This window comes from Bos taurus, chromosome Y, assembly GCF_002263795.3.
Source record: "Bos taurus isolate L1 Dominette 01449 registration number 42190680 breed Hereford chromosome Y, ARS-UCD2.0, whole genome shotgun sequence".
NCBI classification, from domain to species: domain Eukaryota; kingdom Metazoa; phylum Chordata; class Mammalia; order Artiodactyla; family Bovidae; genus Bos; species Bos taurus.
The window spans coordinates 1,186,776-1,211,524 of NC_082638.1; the positions used below are offsets into that span (position 1 = coordinate 1,186,776).

The 24,749-nt window shown below is 48.8% G+C and overlaps 1 protein-coding gene across 6 annotated transcripts in view; it reads right to left on the reverse strand.

The window, feature by feature from the left end:
* DHRSX (dehydrogenase/reductase X-linked) overlaps nt 1–24,749 on the reverse strand; it is a 223,723-nt gene that overhangs the window by 162,302 nt on the left and 36,672 nt on the right. For all 6 annotated transcript variants that reach the window (XR_009493644.1, XR_009493643.1, XM_059884017.1 and 3 more), the window contains exons 2-3: nt 20,220–20,327; nt 13,041–13,109 (exon numbers count right to left, since the gene is read on the reverse strand). Coding sequence is in view for 4 of the 6 variants with exons in the window: in XM_059884017.1 (XP_059740000.1) it covers nt 13,041–13,109; nt 20,220–20,327 (177 nt within the window). In the remaining 2 variants the exon portion in view is untranslated. The remainder of the gene's footprint in view (nt 1–13,040; nt 13,110–20,219; nt 20,328–24,749) is intronic.

Genomic DNA, 24,749 nt, shown 5'->3' on the forward strand with positions numbered 1-24,749 from the left:
GACCATCAAGAAGGCTGAGCACAGAAGAATTGATGCTTTTGAGTTGTGGTGCTGGAGAAGATTCTTGAGAATCCCTTGGACTGCAAGGAGATCCAACCAGTCCATCCTAAAGGAGACCAGTCCTGGGTGTTCATTGGAAGGACTGATGTTGAAGCTGAAACTCCAATCCCTTGGCCACCTCATGTGAAGAGTTGACTCAATGGAAAAGACTCTGATGCTGGGAGGGATTGCGGGCAGGAGGAGAAGGGGACGACAGAGGATGAGATGGCTGGATGGCATCACTGACTCAATGGACATGAGTTTGAGTGAACTCCGGGAGTTGGTGATGGACAGGGAGGCCTGGTGTGCTGCAGTCCATGGGGTCACAAAGAATCGAACACGACTGAGCCACTGAACAACAACAAGAAATATATGAGACAGATGACCAGCAAGGTCCTCCTGTATAGCACAAAGAAGAATATTCAATATCCTGAAATAACCTGCAATGTAAAAGAGTCTGAGAAAGAATCTATGCATACATGTAAGAGTCCCTTTGCCGTACACCCGAAGCTAACACAGCATTGTAAACCAGCTACCCTTCCTTTAGAGAAAAGAAATAAGACGAGATACAATATGAAACAGAAGAGAATGAAGATCTCGCAGCGAAACCATAGAGAACTCTGGCAGGCATGAGTGATCAGACCTCCCAGCATGTTCGTCCTGAAATCACCTTTCCAGGTTTCGTGCAGAGGCGGCTGTGATCGACTCGGGTAAGTGAGATGCTAGAGGGGAATTTGAACAGATTAACTGTTCTTGTTTTGGAAAATCATCAAGATACACAGAGGCCGTGTAGGTGGCAGGACGTGGGATGGATGTAGGCGGATTTCTGCGTCCAGGGAAAAACAGGTGAAAACCCAGCTTTCCAAACCACCGATCAACCAGGCACGAAGACGGGCTGCAGGTAAGGGTACTCACCCCTCAGCTTTCTTGGGGGCTCAGTGATGAAAAACCCACCTGCCGATGCAGGGAATCCGAGTTCAAATCCCTGGGTCGGGAAGACCCCCTGGAGGAGGAAATGGCAGGCCACTCTAGTATTCTGGCCTGGAAAATCCCACGGACAGAGGAGCCTGGTGGGCTACAGTCCACGCGGCTGAAAGACTGTCACACATGCCTGAGCAACTACACGGCCACGATCAACAAGTCATTCTCTGTCTTAACCACTCGGCCTCCGTGTCTGTTCAAGAAAGCTCATCCAAACCACCGTTCTCTTTCTTCAGCTTCTCTGTACAAACCGGGCAAAGCTAAGAACCTAAACAACTCAAATAAAGCGACCTAAGTGTCCATCCACAGATGACTGGATAGGAAGCCATGGTGCACATGTACAAGGGAATATTATCCATCAGAAACAGCCACATGATGCCATTTGCAGCAACAGAGATGAACCTGGATATTATCATACTGAGCGAAGGAAGTCAGAGAAAGACAAACGTCATATACTATTACTTAAATGTCGGTTTTTAAAATATTACCCAAATGAACTTATTTACAAAAAAAAAAAAGAAGCATAGTCACAGACTTAGAAAACAAACTTAAGGTTAGCAAAGGGTAAAATGGGAAGGCATAAATTAGGAGGTTGGGATAAAATACAGAAACTACAATATATAAAACAGATAATCAACAAAGACCTCCTGTATAGCACCGGTTAACTCTAGTCAATATTCTGTGATAGAATTAACACTGAAAAAAAAAAAAAAATCCTGTAATACCCTAAATGGGAAAAGAATTTGAAAAAAGAATAGATACATACATTCAGATTCATGCATTCAGTATAACTGAATCACTCCGCTATATACCTGAAAATAACACAATATTGTGAATCAGCTATGGAAGTGAAAGCTGCTCAGTTGTGTGTGACTCTTTGGGACCCCATGGACAGAATACTGGAGTGGGGAGCCTTTCCCTTCTCCAGGGGATCTTCCCAACCCACGGATCGAACCCAGGTCTCCTGCATTACAGGCGGATTCTTTACCAGCTGAGCTACAAGTGAATCAGCTATACTGTAATATAAAATACAAATGTTCAAAAAAAATGTTAGAATAAAAATATACACAGAATAATCACTGCATCTGTTTACAAATAGATATCTACAAGTACCATGTATAGATACAATTTAAATACCTATTTATACTTAATAGACACCTATTTAGCTTGAATAGATATTATAATCTATAGATAGATACAAGTAAAAAGAGAAATATATAGATACATACACACAGAAACTCACAGATACAGACGCACAGACACACTTTCATTAAATTGAATTTTCAATTTTCGCGCTGATAACATTCTAAAACAAAAATGTCTTCAACCGTAATGAAAATTCAGTCTGTTATTTTACAAAAACATCATCAGAATATGTGAGCTCACTGCCGAAGGCAGAAGGAGGGGAAGGCAGGGAGAGAATTATCTGTAAATCTGAAAAAACAGTTCTCCGTCACTGGCGGAGGCAGAGGAGCCGTGTTGCCCCGCGTACCTGGTGACAGACACAGGCTGTGTCTCCATGAAGTTTGTATCAGTGCCCAGAATCAACGGCATACGGAATTTGGGAAGGTGCAATCCTTTGGCCACCTGATGTCGAGAGCTGACTCATGGGAAAACACCCTGATGCTGGGAAAGATTGAGGGCGGAAGGAGAAGGGGACGACAGAGGATGAGATGGCTGGATGGCATCACGGACTCAATGGACGTGAGTCTGAGTAAACTCCGGGAGTTGGTGATGGACAGGGAGGCCTGGCGTGCTGCAGTCCACGGGGTTGCAAAGAGTCGGACACGACTGAGCGACTGCACTGAACTATAGCTGATTCATCTTGCTGTATGGCAGAAACCATGACAGTATTGTATAGCAATTATCCTCCCATAAACACATGCTTTAAATAAAATAAATAAAAGCCACAGGAATAGCAGGCAAAGAATGGATGTGAAGGATCTGGGGAGTAATAAGTGAAAGCAAAACCCGCATCAATGTCGTTCCCACCACGGCATTTCCCGTTCTGCGGATGTGAGGGGTGAGTCAGAGAGCATCTCTGTGGTACCCAAGACAAAGCCCAGGTCTGCAGGTCCCCACGGCCGGAGCGAGGCAGGCCAGACGTGCAGGGTGAAGGGACCTCTGTCAAGTTCCCGCCTGACGGGTGCACGACTCGGTTAAGCATCTGACTGCGTAAACCTGGAGTTGGTGGCCGGCGGGTGACACCTGCCCAGTGCCGTGAACGAGCCAGTCTTCTCTTTATTTTCAACGTTTTACTTTGTACTGGAGTGTAGCCTGGGCCGGGAAGCCTGCGTGCTGCAGACCACGGGGTCGCAAAGAGTTGGACACGACTGAGCAACTGAACGGAACAGGCGATGAACACTGTTGTGATGGTTTCAGGAGGACTGCAGGGTGCCGGGGTCCAGCCCCGGTCGAGTCAGGGGTTTTGAAGGGGAGACGGCATCGGCAATCAGGAAACAACAGCTTATTTAAACGTTAATTAAGGATATAAAGAGCAATAGAATAGAATAAGGATAGCTCAGTGAGGAAATTCAGTGGAAAAAAGAGGCTGAAATAAGGATAGCTCAGTGAGGAAATTCAGTGGAGAAAAGAGGCTGAATAATTCAGCCAGAAGGTAAGAGAAAGAATGACATGGGGAGACCAAGTTTCAGTGAACAAGGCCCGCACTTTATTTTCCAAAGTAGTTTTTATACCTTAAGTTATGCATAGAGGATAATGGGGGAAGGGGTAGAGTCATGCAGTAAGCCAGGCTTTCTTCCTGCAAACTTATCATATGCAAAAGCTTAGGTGATTTGCACCATCTTCTGGCCCGGAGGCCTGTTAACATTTTAAGAAACTTATTTTTCTCTAAAGGTGATTATTCTAAAGTCAGGCACCACCCTCCAAAAGCATTAAAGTTGCATTCCTATAGGGCAAAGGTGTGGTGGGCTATAACAAGAAAAAGAATTAACTCAAGGGTCCAAGGTTACAAACATTAAAGCTACTACTTACATTCCTATACACCAATTATATTCATCAATACACTGCCAGGGACACAGCAGGTAAGAGATATGGAGACTCAGCAGCAAACATTGGCCCAACAAGTGAAAAACCCTTCACCAATACAATTTCTAATCAATCTTTTAACTGCTCAAAGGAATCTGTATTTAGACAGTTTAGAACATCTCATGCCTCTCACAGTTGGGAGGCTCTGAGCAATCACATGTGGCCAGAAAAACCTATTCAGGCAGGCAGAAGACTTCCAAAGGAGTTTGTAGGTTGAAACAGTATCACACCCAGGAACTTTATTAACTGGAGCTGTAAGTTAACTCTTTTTTCAGAGAGAGGTAGTGGGGGACAGCCCCCCATAAAGTCAGAGGTGTAGGTGAGAGCACGAAGCAGAAACTAGGCAGACTCTGGTTTTGGGGGTAAATGCTCAAGAATTTCCAGAGAGACTCCTGAGGCTCGATCCCGCCTTTGCGTATGCCCAGCCTCCTTCCTCATGACCTTTGCAGGGGCGGAGCTCCTGCTCCGGGCAGCAGGGGGACTCAGCCGTCCATATACGAGGATCCCTTCTCCCGCAAACTCCCCTCCCATCCAGGCTGCCTGCCACGTGACATGGAGCAGAGCTCCCTGTGCTGTCCAGCAGGTCCTTGCTGGTTCTCCATGTGAAATACATCAGAGTGTCCATCTCCATCCCAAACTCCCTGACTATCCCTGCCCCCATCCTTCCCCCTGGTGACCAGAAGGTTATTACAGAGTATTCAGCAGAGCTCCGTGTGCTGGACAGCAGGTCCTTGCTGGTTCTCCATGTTAAATACATCAGAGTGTCCATGTCCATCCCAGACTCCCTGACTATCCCTGCTCCCATCCTTCCCCTCGACAACCATAAGATCCTTCTCTAAGTCTGTGACTCTGTTTCTGTTTTATAAGTAAGTCCATTTGGGCAAGTCAGTCTGATGGGGAAGCATAAGCACGTTTCTGTACGGCCACATTGCCTTCAAAGCATTGCCTTCAAAGGCGAAACGTGGCCCAGAGGATATAGAAAAAGGTTGTCCATGGGCCCTCCGGGCTCAGCGGGCCGAATTAAAACATTCAAGGGGCTTCCCTGGTGCCTCAGCGGTTGCGTATCCACCTGCCAATGCAGGAGACGCTGGATCAGTGCCCGATCCGGGAAGATCCCACAGGAAGCAGGGCGACTAAGGCCGTGTACCACAACAAGTGAGTCTGTGCTCTTCAGCCCGGGAGCCACAACTCCTGACACCCTCAACAGGCAGTGAGAAGCCGTGCGCCACAGCTAGAGAGCAGCCCTGTTCACCCACAGCTAGGGAGCAGCCCATGCAACAGTGAACACCCAGCACAGCAGAGAATAAAAGAAATACATAATAAAATATATATATATTGCTGCACTCGCCCTCTGCAATGGTCCACACTCTGTGCAGTGCACTTCTCTCTGCATCTGAGTAAATCCACTTCTTACAGACCACTTTGTCTCTCCCTGAATTCTTTCTGTGATGAGATATCAAGAACCTGAGCTGCATTAGCTCCCAAAAGCAGGTAACCGGGGGTTTGGGCTGGGTTTGAGTCCTAGCCACGTGGGCTCAAGTCCTAGTCTGCGGTAAACGGATTCACTTTGATGTCTCTCTGGGAAAAAAAACAAACACTTAAGTTTCCTTAACGTAGGTCTCTTCATTAACCTAGTATTGAGTGTGAAAAAATTTGGAGCCCAAAAAAATAAAGTCTGACACTGTTTCCACTGTTTCCCCATCTATTTGCCATGAAGTGATGGGACCAGATGCCATGATCTTCATTTTCTGAATGTTGAGCTTTAAGCCAACATTTTCACTCTCCTCTTTCACTTTCACCAAGAGGCTTTTTAGTTCCTCTTCACTTTCTGCCATAAGGGTGATGTCATCAGCATATCTGAGGTTATTGATATTCCTCCCGGCAATCTTGATTCCAACTTGTGCTTCTTCCAGCCCAGCGTTTCTCATGATATACTCTGCATATCTAGCAGGCTTTAAAAAAAAATTTTTTTTTTAATTCATAAACACAACCTCTAAGCCCTGGAGAACTGTTCTCAAGTTCCATCAGCCATGGTCTCTGTCTGGCTGAGCACGGCCACTGAACGCAAGCGGGTGTCGGGTCTGCGGGCTGGAGGGTGGGGTCAGCCATGGAGGGAGAGTAGGAAGGACACTGTCGGATGGGACCGGCTTCCTGAGACTCCCGGGACAGCGGGACAGCAGAGAAGAGTCTCCGATGACAAGGAAGACAATTCAGGAGGGCAAGACGTCTCCTTTGAAAAGCTGACCTCACAATTTCTCCCGAGAATGCGTCAGTCGTTAGCTCTGCCCGTACCACGGCAGCAATAACCCTGAATCAAGCCACCACTGAAGAGGTGCTCGCCCTAGGATGCACTCGAGCAAAGTCGCTCAGTCGCGTCCGACTCTTTGCGACCCCAGGAGAGAAGACTGGCGTCGATTTATATTCCCTCCTCCAGGGGATCTTTCTGACCCAGGGATGGAACCTGTGTCTCCTGCATTGGCAGGGAAGTCTTTGCCACCAAGCCTCCTAAGAAGATGGGATTCCCTGGTGGCTCAGTTGGTAAAGAGTCTGCCTGCAACGTGGCAGACCCGGGTTCGATCCCTGGGTGGAGAAGACCCCCTGGAGAAGGGAATGGCAATCCACTCCAGTATTCTTGCGTGGAAAATCCCATGCACGGAGGAGCCTGGTGGGGGCTACAGTCCATGGGGTCACAAAGAGTCAGACACGACAGAGCGACTTCACTTTCTTTTCTCCTAAGGAGCCCACGTGTACTAGAAACGTGGACAAAGTTTCTTTCCCTGTCGAACACTCTCCACGTAGCTGGGAAGGGACGCCAGACAGGAGGTATTTTCTTATCAGAATTCATGTCGTTCAGATTTGGACAAAATAGGACTCGGAAAAGAATAAAAAGAGAAGAGCGACCATCCCTCCCTGAATTTGTCTCTGCAACCTTCAGATGGTTCTTTAGGGAACAGACTAAAGAAGAAATTGATTCTTTTTTTCTGCCTTACATTTCCTGGGAGGAAATGTCCTGTCTCAGTAACCATGTATCCACATGAAGAAGTTATCTGGGGTGCAATTGATTTCATCGAGAAAGGGCTTTCAAAAGAAGCTTTTTATACCCTGCAAATTCCAGCCTTGAGATGGACGGAAGGATAAGGTTACAATTGCAGCTGTAAAATAAGAAAATTGAGAAGTAAAGGAGGAGTTTCTACTTTTATATTATCCTGAAAGGCGTATTTTAATCAACACAAACCATATCCAATGGCCACAGTTGACTAGAAATAAGTCTGATAAATGCTTTATGCAAAAGCAAGGCTGAAATGCCACGAATGTGAGACGAGATCACATTTCTCAGCAGCAAGCTCTTCATCCAGGGACAAAGGTTTCAACGAACAGAAGACGAACATGAATTCATTCATTCTGGGGGGTATCAGAGGAAAAGCTGGTTCTCGCAGTTGAACAAAAGTTGCAAAATTTCAGCTCAGGAGAGAAGACCCGAAACTTAAGGAAGTGCTGTCTGCAAGGTCAAACAGACAGCTCCAATCAGCTCCTGCTGATGTCGCTTCTGACAATTAAATTAAGCACGTCACCACACAGGACACCGTGAATCCACTGAAATAATGAGTCTCTGGCATAACGTAGTGGAAAAAGCAAATTGTGGAGGGCAGACACAAATCAGATAGAATCAGCAGCTACCCTGGCATCCCCGGGGAGCCCATTAATGTCTCTGGGCATCACCTCCAGAATTAACTGATTTTACGTGATAATAACTGCGGGGGACAAGAGAGCCGTAATGATCATCATTTATATCAGCATCACCATGTCATCATTACCGCTATCCCCACCGCCACCAGCAGCAGCAACAGCACCATCGTCATCACTGACATTCTGTCATCAGCACCATCAGCACCATCCTCAGCTCCACCATCCTCAGCGCATCCCCACCCCCATCATCCCCGTCATGGCCACTCTGTCATCAGCACCATCATCCTCAGTCCATGGGGTCAGAAAGAGTCAGACACGACTGAGCACCTAAAACTTTCATTTTCCTTACCCTCTTAGATTAGGCAAGCACTTCTGTTTCTTATTCGAATGTTCTTTCTTTTTTTTTTTTTTTGGCAATCTTCTGGAAAAAGAATGGGCTTTCCTAAAACTTGATACCTCATATTGTTAAAGGCTGTGTGGTTACGGAAATTAAATTAAATCCAAGTAAAAGGTAAAGACTGTAAATTCGGTGAAAGTGAAAATGAAGTCTCTCAGCCGTGTCTGACTCTTTGTGACCCCACAGAATGTAGCCTGCAAGGTTCCTCTGTCCATGGGATTCTCCACGCAAGAATACTGGAGTAGGGTGCCATGCCCTCATCCAGGGCATCTTCCCCACCCAGGCATCAAACCCACGTCTCTTTTACCACTCGAACTCCCACGCTTCTCTGCTGCTGCTGCTGCTGCTAAGTCACGTCAGTCGTGTCCGATTCTGTGCGACCCCACAGATAGCAGCCGACCAGGCTCCCCCTTCCCTGGGATTCTCCAGGCAAGAACACTGGAGTGGGTTGCCATTTCCTTCTCCAATGCATGAAAGTGAAAAGTGAAGTTACTCAGTTGTGTCTGACTCCCCGTGACCCCATCATGGACGGCAGCCTACCAGGCTCCTCCGCCTATGGGATTTTCCAGGCTCCTCTAGGGATGTCCTAACAGTGGAAATCCTACAGGACTTGTCCTCTGGGTCTGGCTTAGTTCATTCATCATCATGACTTCGAGCTTCACCCACGCAGAAGCAGGTGTCAGAATTCCCTTCCTCGTTATGGCTGATTCCCTTGTACGCATGGACCCGTGTTTCATTTACTGTCTCATCCATGGATGATATTTTTTGAAGGGACCCACCACCACCATGTAACCCATAACAGTGTCTCTATGAATTTAGCAGTTAGTCGCTCAGCTCTTGGCAACCCTATGGACTGTAACCCCATGTAGCCCATCAGGCTCCTCTGTCTGTGGGGTTCTCCAGGTAAGAATACTGGAGCAGGTTGCCATTTCCGTCTCTGGAGCTTAGGATCCACTCAAATGCATCAGCCTCCCGCACACACCCAGAATTTGCTGAGCGCCGAAGAACTGATGCTTTTGAACTGTGGTGTTGGAGAAGAGTGTTGAGAGTCCCTTGGACTGACAGGAGATCAAACCAGTTAGGGTTAGTCCTGAATATTTGTTGGAAGGACTGATGCTGAAGCTGAAACTCCAATATTTGGCTACCTGATGCGAAGAGCTGACTCATTGCAAAAGACCCTGATGCTGGAAAAGATTGAAGGTGGGAGGAGAAGGGGGTGACAGAGGATGAGATGGTTGGATGGCATCACTGACTCGATGTATATCAATTTGAACAAGTTCTGGGAGATGGTGATGGACAGGGAGGCCTGGCATGCCGCAGTCCACAGGGCTGCAAAGAGCCAGACACGATTAGCGACTGAACAACTCCTAAAGGAATCTTAACATAATCTCGAGTACCATTTTATAAGCAGGCGATCGTGCAATTTGCTCCGAACGGGAGACATCTTTCTGTAGGGAGGGTTTCCAAGGATAAGTCCAGCCCAGAAAACCCATGACGGGCATCATTTAGATATGGCTTGCCATCCAAGGCTGCCACATGGACTCCTTCAGAAGGTCTCCAATGTGGATGCCTTTAAAGGCACGTCAATCAAGCAGTCGAAACGAGAACCCTCCAAGGGCACGTCAGGGCAGGCGTCTGACAGGCACGCGCCCACGCCTAGGACAAGGATCAGGCAGATGGCCAAGGCAGCGATGCACCAACCCTGGAAACCCCACGGCCTGCCCTCCCTGTCCACGCCCCCGCTTATCCGCAGGCACGGAGCGGAGGACTGATGTCAATATGAGGCTGGAACAAGGGGAGAGCTGAAAACTCTCCCGAGTGTAAGCCAGCGAGTCCTAGAAGGCAGATTGCAGGCGAGGAGGGCGGTTCAGGACACACACAGGTGGGCGGCCCGTTGCCCAGACAGAGAGACCACCGCACCTGGAGCTCCAAGACGGAGGTGTGGCAACGCCTGCCTCTGAGCACGTGGCATCCTTGCCAGACCCCTTCCGGCCGGCCGGCTTCACCCAGCGGGCGAACCATGGCCCAGAAGAATCGCTCCATGTGGAACACACAGCAGAGGAGAACCGGAGGGGGTCCACTCGGAACCAGATTCCTGGAGACCTTTTCTGGGGACCTGCATTCAAACCCTTTGGACTCCTCCTCCTGCCTTTCAGAAGCTGTCTTTGGCCTTCTGAGCTCTCAATGTTGCTTAGTCACTAAGTCGCGTCTGATTCTTTGCAACCCCATGGACTGTGGCCCACCGGGCTCCTCTGTCCATGGGATTCTCCAAGGCCAGAATACTGGAGTGGGTTGCCATTTCCCTACTCCAGGCGATCTTCCCGACCCAGGAATCAAACCTGCGTCTCCTGCATTGCAGGCGGGTTATCATTAGCACCGCCTAGAAAGCCCACACACGACTATATAGAGAAGAGATACACAGCCAGGACCTATTCCATAGCACAGGGAATTCTACTCAACATTCTCTCAGAAACCAACATGGGGCAAGAACCTGAAAAGAAATACATGTATATGTATCACTGAGTCGCTGGGTTGTATCGCTGAAACTAACATGATAATCTTTAATTCTAAAACATTTTTAAGAAAGAATAGGAGGACAGGTGTGAAATTGATCGGGAAGACCCTCTTGATGGTGAAACATGCAGAACTGTGATGGAAAGCAAGGGACGCCTTCTTCCCTTTCAAATCAAAGGACAGGGGACTTCCCTGGTGCTCCAGCAGCTGAGAGTCCGAGCTCCCCAAGCTGGGGGCCCGGGTTCCATCCCTGGTCAGGGAACTAGAATCCCACACGCTGCAAGAAAAGCTCCCGCACGCTTCAGCGAGGGTCCAAGATCCCATGGGCCCCAACTAAGATCCACAGGGACAAACAAGAAATATTAAAAAAAAAAAAAAACAAAGCACAGAAACCACATTTCCTGGGATTCGCGACCAGGGAACTCCAGCGTGGCTTGTGTGAGTCACCAGTGAAATGCGCAAAAGCAAAGCCGACTTTCCGGGGTTTGCTTGGAAGACTATGTCACTTATCTATTTCCATTTGAGTCCGTCTGAATAGTAGCAAACCATTTTGCTGTTTGTTTTCTAGCGCTAGGGGTTTTATTGGTATTTTAGGGGTGGCTCTTTTTTTTTTTTTTCCTTGGTAAATTAGCACGACTGTTTGCTCCACATGAGAGAGCTTTTCTCAGCATGTAATTACTCAAAACCAGTATCTATTTCCACTTGGGTTCATTTGAACATTGTTAAGTCATTTTCCTGTTTGTTTTGTGGAGTTGGGTTTTTTTCATTGGTATTGTGGGGTGGCGTGGGTTTTTTTTTTGTTGTTGTAAAATCAGCATGACTATTTGGAGAAGGCAATGGCACCCCACTCCAGTACTCTTCCCTGGAAAAGTCCCATGGGTGGAGGAGCCTGGTAGACTGCAGTCCATGAGGTGTCTAAGAGTCGGACACGACTGAGCGACTTCACTTTCACTTTTCACTTTCATGCATTGGAGAAGGAAATGGCAACCCACTCCAGTGTTCTTGCCTGGAGAATCCCAGGGACAGGGGAGCCTGGTGGGCTGCCGTCTATGGGGTCGCACAGAGTCGGACACGACTGAAACGACTTAGCGGCAGCATGACTATTTGGTCCAAATAAGAGAGGTTTTATTAGCATGTAATTACCGACAACCAATATCCATTTAGGCTTCCCTCATAGCTCAGTTGGTAAAGAATCCTCCTGCAATGCAGGAGACCCTGGTTCGATTCCTGGGTCAAGAAGATCCCCTGGAGAAGGGATAGGGTACCCACTCCAGGATTGTTGGGCTTCCCTGGTGGCTCAGTTGGTAAAGAATCCTCCTGCAATGCGGGAGACGTGGCTTCAATCCCTGGGTTGAGAAGATGCCCCGGAGAGAAGGGAGAGGCTACCCACTCCAGTATTCTGGCCTGAAGAATCCCATACAGAGCATGGGGTCACAAAGAGTCGGACAAAACTGACCGACTTTCACTTTCACTTTCCATACCTACTTCCGTTTGGATTCCTTTGAACATTCTTAGAGGCATCTTGCTGCTTGTTTACCTCACGTTGGGGGTTTATTGGCATTTTGGGGTGGCACGGGTTTGTCTTTTTTCTTTTTTCTGATAAGCTGTTGTTGTTCAGCCACTCAGTCGTGCCTGAGTCTCTGCGACCCCATGGACTGTAGCACACCAGGCCTCCCTGGCCATCACCAACTCCCGGAGTTCACTCAAACTCACGTCCATCAAGTTGGTGATGCCATCCAGCCATGTCATCCTCTGTCGCCCCCTTCTCCTCGGGCCTTCAGTCTCTCCCAGCATCAGGGTCTTTTCTAATGCGGGGGACAGAGGTTCAATCCCTCATCTGGGACGATCCCACGTGCCGTGGGAGACAACTAAGCCCGTGAACCACAACTTCTAGAACCTGAGCTCCAAAACAACAGAAGGCAGCGCAGAAGAAGCTGGAACTCGGCAACTACACAGGAGCCCCCACCCGCCACAACCAGAGAAAAACCCGGAGCAGCAGCAAAGACCCAGCACGGCCAAAACACATGAATAAATAAATAACATTATTTAAAAAAAAAACAAGAAGCGGAAGGAGGCAGATGCACCTGCCATTAGGCACATCCAAAGAGTCCTGAGTGGACACGGGCCTCGGAGGACCCTGGGGATGGACAAGGAATGAAAACACGGCCCGATCTCACCAGGAACACTCTCCCTCATGGGGGGTACCGTGCTTGCTGCTGCCTTGCACCGGCCAAGGAGGACCAGAGGCCCTCAGAGAGATGCTCCAGAGCAGAGACATGGCCCCTCCCCGAAGCTGCTTCCATGAGCCCCACCAGGAACCCGGACCCAGAGCAAAGCAGAAGCGCCATCTGTCTGGGGGAGATCAGTCAGGTACCTTGGTCGTTGAGCGTGTCCTCTTTTATCCTCCTTACGACCTCCTGGGCTTTGCTGTCGTTATTTCCAGCTAGAAGGGAAAGAAAGACACACGACTCAGAGGAAGAAAACCGCTCCACGTGGAACAATGTTTTCTCGAGACGGTGAACAGAGAAGCCTACCAAGTGTCTGCTTCCATTTCTGCTGTTGGGACTCGGCCAACAGCTCAGAGCAACTGTGGCTGATTCAACGTATCCGCTGAAGATACGCTTTCTCCAGCCTGCATTGGCCAAAAGCATGCTTGTCTGGGGGACTTCCCTGGTGGCTCAAAGAATCCGCTTGCAATGCAATCCGCCTGCAAAGATGCCCTGGAGAAGGGTGAGGCAACCCACTCCAGTGTCCTTGCCTGGAGAATCCAATGGACAGAGGAGCTGGGCGGGCTATGGTCCATGGGGTTGCAGAGAATCTGACACGACTGAGCGACTGAGCACACACACACACACACACACACACACACCCGTATGCATTTCTGGGGCATCCTACTTTTCATTGATTCCACACACGCATGTCAGCTTATGGCATGAGAACCACGTTGAAGCCAAGAAGACTATGGGCCTGAAATTGTCGAAGGACATGTCCCACAGGACATAGAACTTTCAAAACCCTTGTGGTCCAGGGAACCCCTCCGCTCACGGGTGGCTGGAGCTGTGAAAAGCATCATGAGGGAATGCGTGCAGCCCAGTGGCAAGGACTCCACATGTTCGCTGCCTGGGTTCAATCCCTGCTGGGGGGAATCTAAGATCCCGAAAGCCACTGCGAGGCCAACCAGAAAAATACACAAAACAGATCAAAGGAAAGGGTTAGTCGCTCTGTCGTGTCCGACTCTCTGCGACCCTGTGGACTGTAGCCCCGCCAGGTTTCCCTGTCCTTCAGCATCTCCCAGAGTGTTGGGAGCCAGCGTGAGGACCTCCACCCGTGGCAAAGGTCGTGAGGAAGGAGGCTCGACATACGCAAAGGCGGGATCGAGCCTCAGGAGTCCCCCTGGAAATCCTCGAGCATCTACCCCATAACCAGAGCCTGCCTGCTTTACTACTTTGTGCTCTCACCTACACCTCTGACTTTACGGGGGGCTGTCCCCCACCACCTCTTTCGGAGAAGGAGTTAACTTAGAGCTCCAGTTAATAATAATTCCTGGGCATGACAAGAGTGTTTTAACCTACAAACTCCTCTGAATGTTCTCTAGCCTGCCTGACAGGCTTGTCCGGCCACATGTGATTGCTCATAGCCTCCCAACCATGAGAGGCACGAGATGCTTTAAACCTTCTAAAAACAGGTTCTTTAGAGAAGTTAGAAAACTATTAGCATAAGTATAGTGGGCTGATTAGAAATTGTATTGGTGAAGGGTTTTTCATTTGTTGAGCCAATGTTTGTTGCTAAGTCTCCACATCCCCTGCCTTTACACACATTAATGAATATATAGAAGAAATAAGTATTAACCTTTGATATAAATCACGTTAGACCTTAGGCTAAGTAAATTCTTTCCTTAACTAAAACCCACTACACCCTCACCCTATAGGAATCTAACTTTATCTGGTACCTTCGGAAGGTGGAGTCTTTTTTAAGAATAATCACCCCTGGAGAAATAAGTGTCCTGGTTGACTGACCGCTGTCACAAGGAGAGGGTCATAAATTGTCAGCAGGCCCCCTGGCCAGAAGATGATGTAACACCCCTAAGACCTCTGTATACATTTGTATGAAGCACCTGACTTTGATAAAAGTCAGGACTGCTGACCCCACGTGACTTTTGCATAACATCTCAGTGTATAAAAGTAGACCATGGAAAATAAAGAATTGGGATCAGTTCCTCGAAATACTGGTCTCCCCATGTCTCTCTCTCTCTCTCACTCTGGCTGAGTCTCCACCTGGAGCACGGAGCCCGCCAAGCTTACTAATTTTGCCTGGGCTTCTAAGATCCGACCGGGGAGGCCTCAGTGTCTCCTCTCCTTCTGGAGAACGGAAGGACGCCTGCGGCCTACGTAAGTGGTGCAAACTTCTTGTCTTGAAGTTTTATTGGTCTCCCGCGTAAACCAAGCTACTCAGCCTCTTTTCTCCACTGAATTTTCCTGCTGAGCTATCCTCATTCTATTACTCTTTATATCTCTATTTAATATCTAATTGAAGCTATTGTATCCTGATCCTCGCCGACGCCATCCCCGCTTCGAACTCTCTGGATCAGCCGGGGCTGGACCTCGGCACCAGAGTTTCTGCAAATTCCCATCCCTTGGGTCGGCGATGCCATCCAACCATCTCATCCTCTGTCACCCCCTTCTCTTCCTGCCCTCAGTCTTTCCCAGCGTAAGGGTGGTGAACTCAGGGAAAACAGAAATAGTTTTAGCTCCAGCTGGAGACAGAGAAGTGAACAGTGGCAGAGGACACCTTTGGGGGAGGTGAACGAAAGGGATTTAGAAACTGCTGCCGCCCTTAGAGAAGTTCAAAGCCGCGGACATCAAGGTGACGCAGCTGCAAAAGTGATTTGCACCTCAGCCGCCTTAAAGACATCATTGTTGTGTGGTTATGACCGGTTTGCTCAGAGATTCTTCCTGCAAGCGGGGGGCCAGGGGCACGAAGGGAAAGAACGCATGTCTTCCATCTCTAAACACTGGACACATCAAAGACCGCCACCTCCGAGAAAGAGAATTCACTGCTGAGCGGGGATGTGGGCATGTATGAGCTTGCTTCTGAAATCGGTGAGAATTTTTTTTTAAGTGTATTTATTTTAAATGAAACAAAGATGAATATTTTTAACAATACAAGAGACAACATAAGGAAGACAGACATCATAAACCATTTAGACACCTTAACGGCAAAGAAACGAAGACACATAAAGCGAAAATCAGAAGGAATGGACGGGAAAAGAAAAAAGTAAACCATCATAGTGAGACGTGCTATTAAAATGCCATCTGCTGCCAGGCTGCCTGGCGGGGTCCGGCCACGTTGGCATTGAGAGCTGGTACAGCGGAGGCTCCAGTGAAGGAAGAAAGAAGCCCCGAGTTCCTAAAAAACACACAGGGGGTCCTGAGACACCTGGGGTGGGGAGGGGGCAGGCAGTGAACCCGCAGCGCAGACTAGACCCAGGGCAACGCACGTGCCCCCCGCAACGGAGAGCTCACTCAGAGATCAGGCAGCCACGGCAGGCAGCGTATGCCCCTGACTGTACGTACAAGCTAAAAAACACAAAAGACACAAAGGGACTCATTCACAAAAGAGACACGCACTGAAAGACATAGAAAACACACTCACTGTTACCAAAAGGGAACGGGGTTGGGAGAGAGAAACTAGCAGCTTGGAATCAGTATATATTAACTGCGATATATAAAACAGATAGCCAGCAAGGACCTGCTGTTCAGCACAGGGAGCTCTGCTCAATACTCTGTAATAACCTTATAGTTCCCTGGTGGAAGGGATAGCCAGGGAGTCTGGGATGGACACGGACACACTGCTGTGTTTAACTTGGAGAACCAGCAAGGACCTGCTGGACAGCACAGGGCACTCTGCTCAATACTCTGTAACAACCTTATGGTCACCAGGGGGAAGGATGGGGGAAGCGATAGTCAGGGAGTCTGGGATGGACATGGACACACTGCTGTGTTTAACTTGGAGAACCAGCAAGGACCTGCTGGACAGCACAGGGCACTCTGCTCAATACTCTGTAACAACCTTATGGTCACCAGGGGGGAAGGATGGGGGAAGCGATAGTCAGGGAGTCTGGGATGGACATGGACACACTGCTGTGTTTAACTTGGAGAACCAGCAAGGACCTGCTGGACAGCACAGGGCACTCTGCTCAGTGTCACGTGGCAGCCGGGATGGGAGGGGAGTTTAGGGAAGAATGTGTACACATATAAGTACAGCTGAGTCCCTTTGCTGTCCGCCTGAGACTATCACAACATTGTTAATCCGCTGAACCCCAATAAAAAATATTTTTGGTGTTAAAAAAAAATGTAAAGAAAAAAATCAAAACACGATACAAATGAACTTACTTGCAAAACAAAAATAGACTCACACATAGAGAACAAACTTACGGTTAGCAAAGGGGAACGCTCAGGAGGGGCAAATTAGGAGTTTGTGATGAACGTAGAGACACGACTATATTTAAAGCAGATATACAGCAAGGACCCACTGCATGGCACAGGTAACTAAATGCAGTATCTTGCAATAGCTTATCCTGGGAGAAGAGTTTGATGAAAGAAGACACAAATGCACAAATACAACTCTATGGCTGCTGTTCAGCTGAATCTAAGACAACACTGTGTATCAGCTATGTATGTGTATGCACTAACACGCTTCAGTCGTGTCTGACTCTCTGCGACCCCGTGGACTGTAGCCCTCCAGGCTCCTCTGTCCATGGGATTCTCCAGGCGAGAATACTGGAGTGGGTTGCCACGCCCTTCTCCAGGGGATCTTCCCGACCCACGGATCGAACGCGGGTCTCCTGCATTGCAGGCGGGTTCTCTACGGTCTGAGCCACCAGGGAAGCCCATGCCTGACCTTAGACGGTTGCTAATGTTGCGTCTACATCTACTGGGGATCCACTGGCATATCCGGAAACACTCCCCTAAAGGAAGCAGCTCACAGACACGGTGGGTCTGCCTTGCCATCAAGCTCTGTTCCGTGGAGGTTGTTATGTATAAAACAAATCAAGGGTTCAACGGCACCAAGTCATGGGGGAAGGGCAAACTCCCACGTTCAGATTTGCTCTGGGAAGGATGAACCCTGCTCACCAGATTGTAAAGGTCTGCAGGAAGGAAGGAAAGTACCACTTGTTAGGAACGGAGGAGCCTGGTGGGCTGCAGTCCATGGGGTCGCTAAGAGTTGGACTCGACTGAGCAACTTCACTTTCTCTTTTCACTTTCATGCATTGGAGAAGGAAATGGCAACCCACTCCAGTGTTCTTGCCTGGAGAATCCCAGGGACGGGGGAGCCTGGTGGGCTGCCATCTATGGGGTCGCACAGAGTCAGACACGACTGAAGCGACTTAGCAGCAGCAGCAGCAGCAGGAAGGAAGGAGAGTACCACTTGTTAGGGGAAAAAAAAAAGATTTTGACCCAAATTAGGGCCAGTGAACAATGGGCCTGAAGCTTAACCTGGTTCATCTCCTGCTGTAAAAAAAAAATAACTTTTATTGGAACACAAGCCCTGGTCATCGCTAGTCCATCCTAAAGGAGATCAGTCCTGAATGTTCGTTGGAAAGACTGATGCTGAAGCAGAAACTCCAATCCTTTCACCACCTGATGCAAAGAGCTGACTCATCTGAAAAGACTCTGATGCTGGGAAAGATTGAAGGTGGGAGGAGAAGGGGACGGCAGAGGGTCAGATGCTTGGATGGCATCACCGACTCGATGGACGTGCGTTTGAGCAAGCTCCAACAGATGGTGAAGGACAGGGAAGGAGTTGCTTTCCTGCAGTCCGTGGGGTTGCAAAGAGTCAGACATGAGTGAACAGCAACAGTTGAAAGAGGTAAAACCAGACCTATAGTACAATTTTTATCAAAACGGACAGGATAAAAAGGATTAATTACATGCAGAGGATGTCCGGGAAAATGTGATCAATATTATATTTTGTTTTGTTTTTTTCAAAGCTCATCTCCCTGTATCTTTTCTTCCAGCTGATTTAAACAGCTGCAATATTCACAAATGTAAATTGAGTTGACTTGAAGTGTCTCCACTTTCCTAGCAGAAGAAAGCCCCTTCATTTCCAAAGTTGATTTAGGGACCAACTGGTCTGATCTGATCTGATAAGCCACTAGGGCTTTATGGGCTTCCCTGGCAGCTCAGAGGTTAAAGCGTCTGCCTCCAGTGTGGGAAACCCGGGTTCGATCCCTGGGTTGGGAAGATCCCCTGGAGAAGGAAATGGCAACCCACTCCAGTATTCTTGCCTGAAGAATCCCATGGACGGAGGAGCTTGGTAGGCTACAGTCCACAGGGTCGCAAAGAGTCGGACAGGACTGAGCGACTTCCCGTTCACTTTCATAAGCCACTAGAAAGCTTCAGAAAGAAGGGAAAATTGAGAGCGTCTTCAGTGGGCAGCTAACAGAAGATGCTTGAAATCGGCTAGGAACTGATTCCGTGACATCCCAAAGGCACATATTGAAGTCCTCACCCCCAGGACCTGAGAATCAGGCTGTATTAGGAGATGAGAGTCTTTGAAGAGGGGATGACGCTGAAACAGGATCAGTAGGGTGAGTCCTGATCCCGTAGGACTGGGGTCCTCGTAAGAAGGGGTCAGGGCACAGAGATACACACAGGGACGGCCACGTGAGGACTCGGGGAGGAGACGGCCGTCCACGCACCCAGCAGAGAGGCCTCGGGAGGGACCAGGCCTGCCCATACCTCGCTTTCAGACTCCAGCCTCCAGGACTGTGGGAGGGTGAATGTGCGTCGTTTCACCTATCCAGTCTGTGCAGTAATTTGTTATGACAGGTCTGGGAGGCTAACCCACACTTATTGTCACATTTATTGCAGTGAGTCACACAGGTAAAAAAAATATATGATCCACATTAAAGGAGAAGCTAGCCTCCTGTCCAAAAAGAAAGAAAGAGTATCACAATCTGCTGTCTGTTTCAGGTTTTCAGGTTGACCGTTGACGCCTTCTGCACCTGCTGGCTCCATTATTTAGTTGCTAAGTCGAGTCCAACTCTTGGTAACCCCCTGGACCGAAGCCCACCAGGCTCCTCTGTCCACGGGGTTTCCCAGTCGACAAAAGTGGGTTGCAATTTCCTCCTCCCAGGGGTCTTCTCAACCCAGGGATCGAACCCAGGTCTCTTGCACTGGCGGGACGGTGCTCTACCACTGAGTCACTTGGGAAGCCCATAGTGGAATACGTTGTTCGGTCACTAACTCGTGTCAGACTCTTCGAGACCCCAGAGACTGCAGCCCACCAGGCTCCTCTGTCCGTGGGATTCTCCAGGCAAGAACACTGGAGTGGGTTGCCATGCCCTCCTCCAGGGCATCTTCCCGACCCAGGGATCAAACCCAGGTCTCTTGTGTCTCCTACACTGGCAGGCGGATTCTCTTAACACCGGGCCTCCTGGGAAACCCCCCTGGATCTGTAACCACACCAATATCTGCATCGCACAGAGGCAGACGACAGCGTGTCTCCCAGTCACCCTAACATGTAAGGTCCTGAACAAAGGAAACATCACCTATGATGACGTGCATGCCCAGCTTCGCCAGGTACTTGGCGGTCGAGTATCCGATGCCATCGGTCCCTCCGGTCACTATGGCAACACGTTCAGGTTGCGGAGAGAAGACTGCGGAAGAAGAAAGAAAGAAAAAGAAAACAAGGGTTAGAAGCAGAGGACGTGTCGGTCCTAATGACGTCACAAAAGAGGGCGGGATGCCAACAGGAGCTGTGGTTTGATACGTGTGGTTTTGTTCCTGTGAGTTATCTACAGGCTCAGGATGGGAGAGGGTAACACAGGACCGTCGCCCTGACTGATGACTGCCTGGGCTTGCCAGGGGGCCCTAGGGGTAAAGCAGCCGTCGACACAGATTCTATCCCTGACTCCAGACCCCCTGGAGGTGGAAATGCAGCCCACTGCAGTATTCTTGCCTGGAGAATCCCACAGACAGAGGAGCCTGGTGGGCTACAGTGCACGGGGTCTACAGAGAGTCGGACATGACTGCGCGGCAGAGCACACTTGCATTGTGACAGCCTGGTGTACACACCTCACAAAGCCTTGCTCAACCCCCACAGACACCTCCGCAAGAATGAACGCTGCCAACGTGATGTGCAGAAAGGGTGAGACGAGGGGTATAGCCCAGGACCCTGGGTGGGGAGTCCTAGATGAATCCTCTCGGGCCAGGCTGTCTGTGTTGTGAACTGGAGGTCTTACACACAGCGGTTGATGTTTCGACCTAAAGCTTGCTGTGTCCGATTCACGGGCAGAGAAAACACACGTGGGGTGGTCTAGACGGGGAGACGGGGTGGGGGAGGGAAGGGCTGGTCGCTTGGGGTTAGAGAATGCAAACTGTTATATATCGGATGGGGCAACAACAAGTTCCTACTATACAGAGCAGGGGACAGTATTCAACACCCTGTAATAACCATCACGGAAAAGGATATGTAACAAGATGTGTGTGTGTGTGTGTGTGTGTGTGTATTATATATATGTGGCTTCCTTAGTGGCTCAGATGGTAAAGAATCTGCCTGCAATGCAGGAGACCCAGGTTCGATCCCTGGGTCGGGAAGATCCCCTGGAGGAGGGCATGGCGACCCACTCCAGGGTTCTTGCCTGGAGAATCCCGTGGACAGAGGAGCCTGGAGGGCTACAGTCCATGGGAGGGGGGTGGGTGCAGGTGGATGGAGGCCCAGAGGCTGGGAGCACCTGCCAGGAAGGCACAGGGCTGAGACCTGGATGGACGGGTCACTTTGCATCTGAGCGGTAGGCTTCTAGGTGAGTGAGTTGCTATGTGTAGGAAGTGGCTGGTCCTAGGAGGTTTACTATAGGATCAACGCTGGTCAGTTCAGTTCAGTCACTCAGTCGTGTCTGACTTTTTGCGATGCCATGGACCGCAGCACGCCAGGCCTCCCTGTCCATCACCAACTCCCGGAGTCCACCCAAACCCATGTCCATTGAGTCGCTGAAGCCATCCAACCATCTCATCCTGTGTCGTCCCCTTCTCCTCCCGCCTTCAATCTTTCCCAGCATCAGGGTCTTTTCAAATGAGTCAGCTCTTCGCATCAGGGGGCCAAAGTACTGGAGCTTCACCTTCAGCATCAGTCCTGCCAATGAACACCCAGGACTGATCTCCTCTAGGATGGGCTGGTCTCACTGATTTCCTTTAGGATCAACGTAGCGAACATGAATTTGGTATCTTCCCTGTCTCCTGTATTTTATGTTACAAAATTCCTTTTCTTCAGCAAAGTACACTTGATTTACGATATTTTTATAAGTTTCAGCGATACAACAGAGTCACTGTTTCTAAAAGCTATACTCCATTTCTCTGTGTGTTCGTCACTATCTCATGTCCGACTCTTTGCGACCCCATGGACGGTAGCCCACCAGGCTCCTCCATCCACGGATTCTCTAGGCAAGAGTACCGGAGTCGGTTGCCATTTCCTCCTCCAGGGGTCTTCCCAACCCAGGGGTCAAACCTGTGTCTCCTGCATTGTAGGCAGATTCTTTACCACTGATCCACCAGAGAAGCCATAATAAATACTGTTAGGACATTGAAATAGAGGCTTTGAAAACATAAAATTAGATCCATAACTCCTAAGACACATCTAAATAGACTCCAAGACGAAAAATACTAAACACTGAAAATATTCAAAGAACGCAAAAATGTACCTTTAACCTCAGACCAGGAAACTCTTTGCTAATTCTAAGGCAAAACACCAATTTCACTCCAAAAAAAAAAAAAAAAAATGTACATTGTTGACCAAAAAAAAAAAAAAAAAAAATACCAAGGGCTTAAGAATCTGTGCTTCCATTCCAGGGAACAAAGGTTCAATCCTTGCTCAGGGAACTAAGATCCCACATGCCTGGCAGCAGGGCCCCCTAAAATTAATTATTTAAAATAAATGTGTACAAAAACACCATAAGCAAAATCAGACAGAAACGATGAACTGGGACAAAGTCTGCAACTCTCGTTGCATTCAAAGAAGTATTTTCCTAAAATGCAAAGAGTTCTGAAAAGCCAAGAAATAAAAGTCTCTACAGAGAAGAAGGACAAAAGCGTCTGTTGACATAAAAACATATTTAAGAAACTTCCCTGGTGGTGCACTGATGAAGACTTCGCCTTCCAATACAGGGGTTGTGGGTTTGATCCCTGGTCAGGGGGCTAAGTTCCCACCTTAGGGTCAAGACACCGAAACTTAAATTAGAAACAATACTGCAACAAATTCAACAAAGATTTAAAAACAAAAACTTGTGACCACCCCGCCATGGACTGCAGCCACCAGGCTCCTCTGTCAATGGGATTCTCCAGGCAAGAATACTGGAGTGGGTTGCTTCCTGCAGATCTTCCTGACCCAGGGATCAAACCCGCGTCTCTTACATCTCGTGCGCTGCAGACATATTCTTTAATGCTTGAGCCATCGGGAAAGCCCCAGAAACAATACTGTAACAAAATCAGTAAACACTTAAAAAAAAGCTTAAGACAGAAACAGTATTATAACAAACACAATGAAGTGAAGTGAAAGTCACTCAGTCGTGTCTGACTCTTTGCAACCCCATGGACTGACTATACAGTCCACTGAATTCTGCAGGTCAGAATACTGGAGTGAGTAGCCTTTCCCTTCTCCATGGTAATCTTCCCAACCCCAGGGATCGAACCCAGGTCTCCCTCATTGCAGGCAGATTCTTTACCATCTGAGCCACCAGGGAAGCCCAAGAATACTGGAGTGGGTAGCCTTTTCCAGGGGATCTTCCCAACCCAGGAATCGAACCGGGGTCTCCTGCATTGCAGGAGGATTCTTTACCAACTGAGATATCAGGGAAGCCCAAAACAAATACAGTAAAGGCTTTAAAACAATAAAAATATATTTAAAAAATTCTAAATGCCTAAAAAATAAAAAACAAAAAAATACTGAAATGGCCCTTCAAATCACAGGTCCAACTTTACACCCAGTGAGGGACATGTTAATAGCTAATGAAAACTGCAAGGTACCATCTGACCCAGCAGGTTGGTGCGAGTTCAAAGACTTCAACATCACGTTCTCCGGTGTGGCCACGGGGACAACGCTCTGACCCACAAAGTGGATAGGAGTGCAAAACGCCTCAGTCCCCGTGGGGGAAAACTCTGTAATATCTACCCCAATTACATGTGATTCTATCGTTTGATCTTGCAAAGTCACTTCTAGGAATCGGCTGTGAAGAGGCCAGGTCAGGTGCCAACTCAGAGCTCTTTGCAACAGCACTGCGTCTCCATGCAGAAACCATGTATCAGCCAGCTGCCGTTGTAGTCGTTCACTCTCCAAGTCGTGTCTGACTCTCTGTGACCCCACGGACCATCATGAATTTACAAAGATTAAACCCTACACATTCTTGCAAGAGCTTTGTATTTTTAAACTCCCTTTTTGAGGTCTTTGACCCATTGAGAGTTGATGTAAGGGTCTATTCATAATAGTGGAGTATGTGGTATTCTGTTTAGTCGCTCAGTCGTGTCTGATTCTATGCGACCCCGTGGACTGTAGCCGGCCAGGCTCCTCTGTCCATGGGTTTCTCTAGGTTTGTGTCCAACTCTTATGACCCCGTGGATGGCAGCCCACCAGGCTCCTCTGTCCATGGGTTTCTGTAGGTTTGTGTCTGACTCTTGTGACCCCGTGGACTGCAGCCGGCCAGGCTCCTCTGTCCATGGGTTTCTGTAGGTTTGTGTCCGACCCTTGTGACCCTGTGGATGGCAGCCCACCAGGCTCCTCTGTCCATGGGATTCTCCAGGCCAGAATCCTGGACTGGGTTGCCATGCCCTCCTCCAGGACAGCTTCCCGATGCAGGGATCACACCCAAGTCTTACGTCTCCAGGGCTCTGTAAATTCAGGATGCTAACCTGGCCCCAACGGCGCCAGCTGCCCATCCCGGAAGGAAGCGTACCAGCCGCCCTGTCAAAGCTCTCACCTGCTCCTCTAATTCTAAAACCATTCAGTTTTGCAGCCTCCTGGTCCGACACTGCAAGAGACAACTGCTTGCCCCAGGGTTTGGGTCTGGACAGCCAGGCGCTCATGAAGAAAG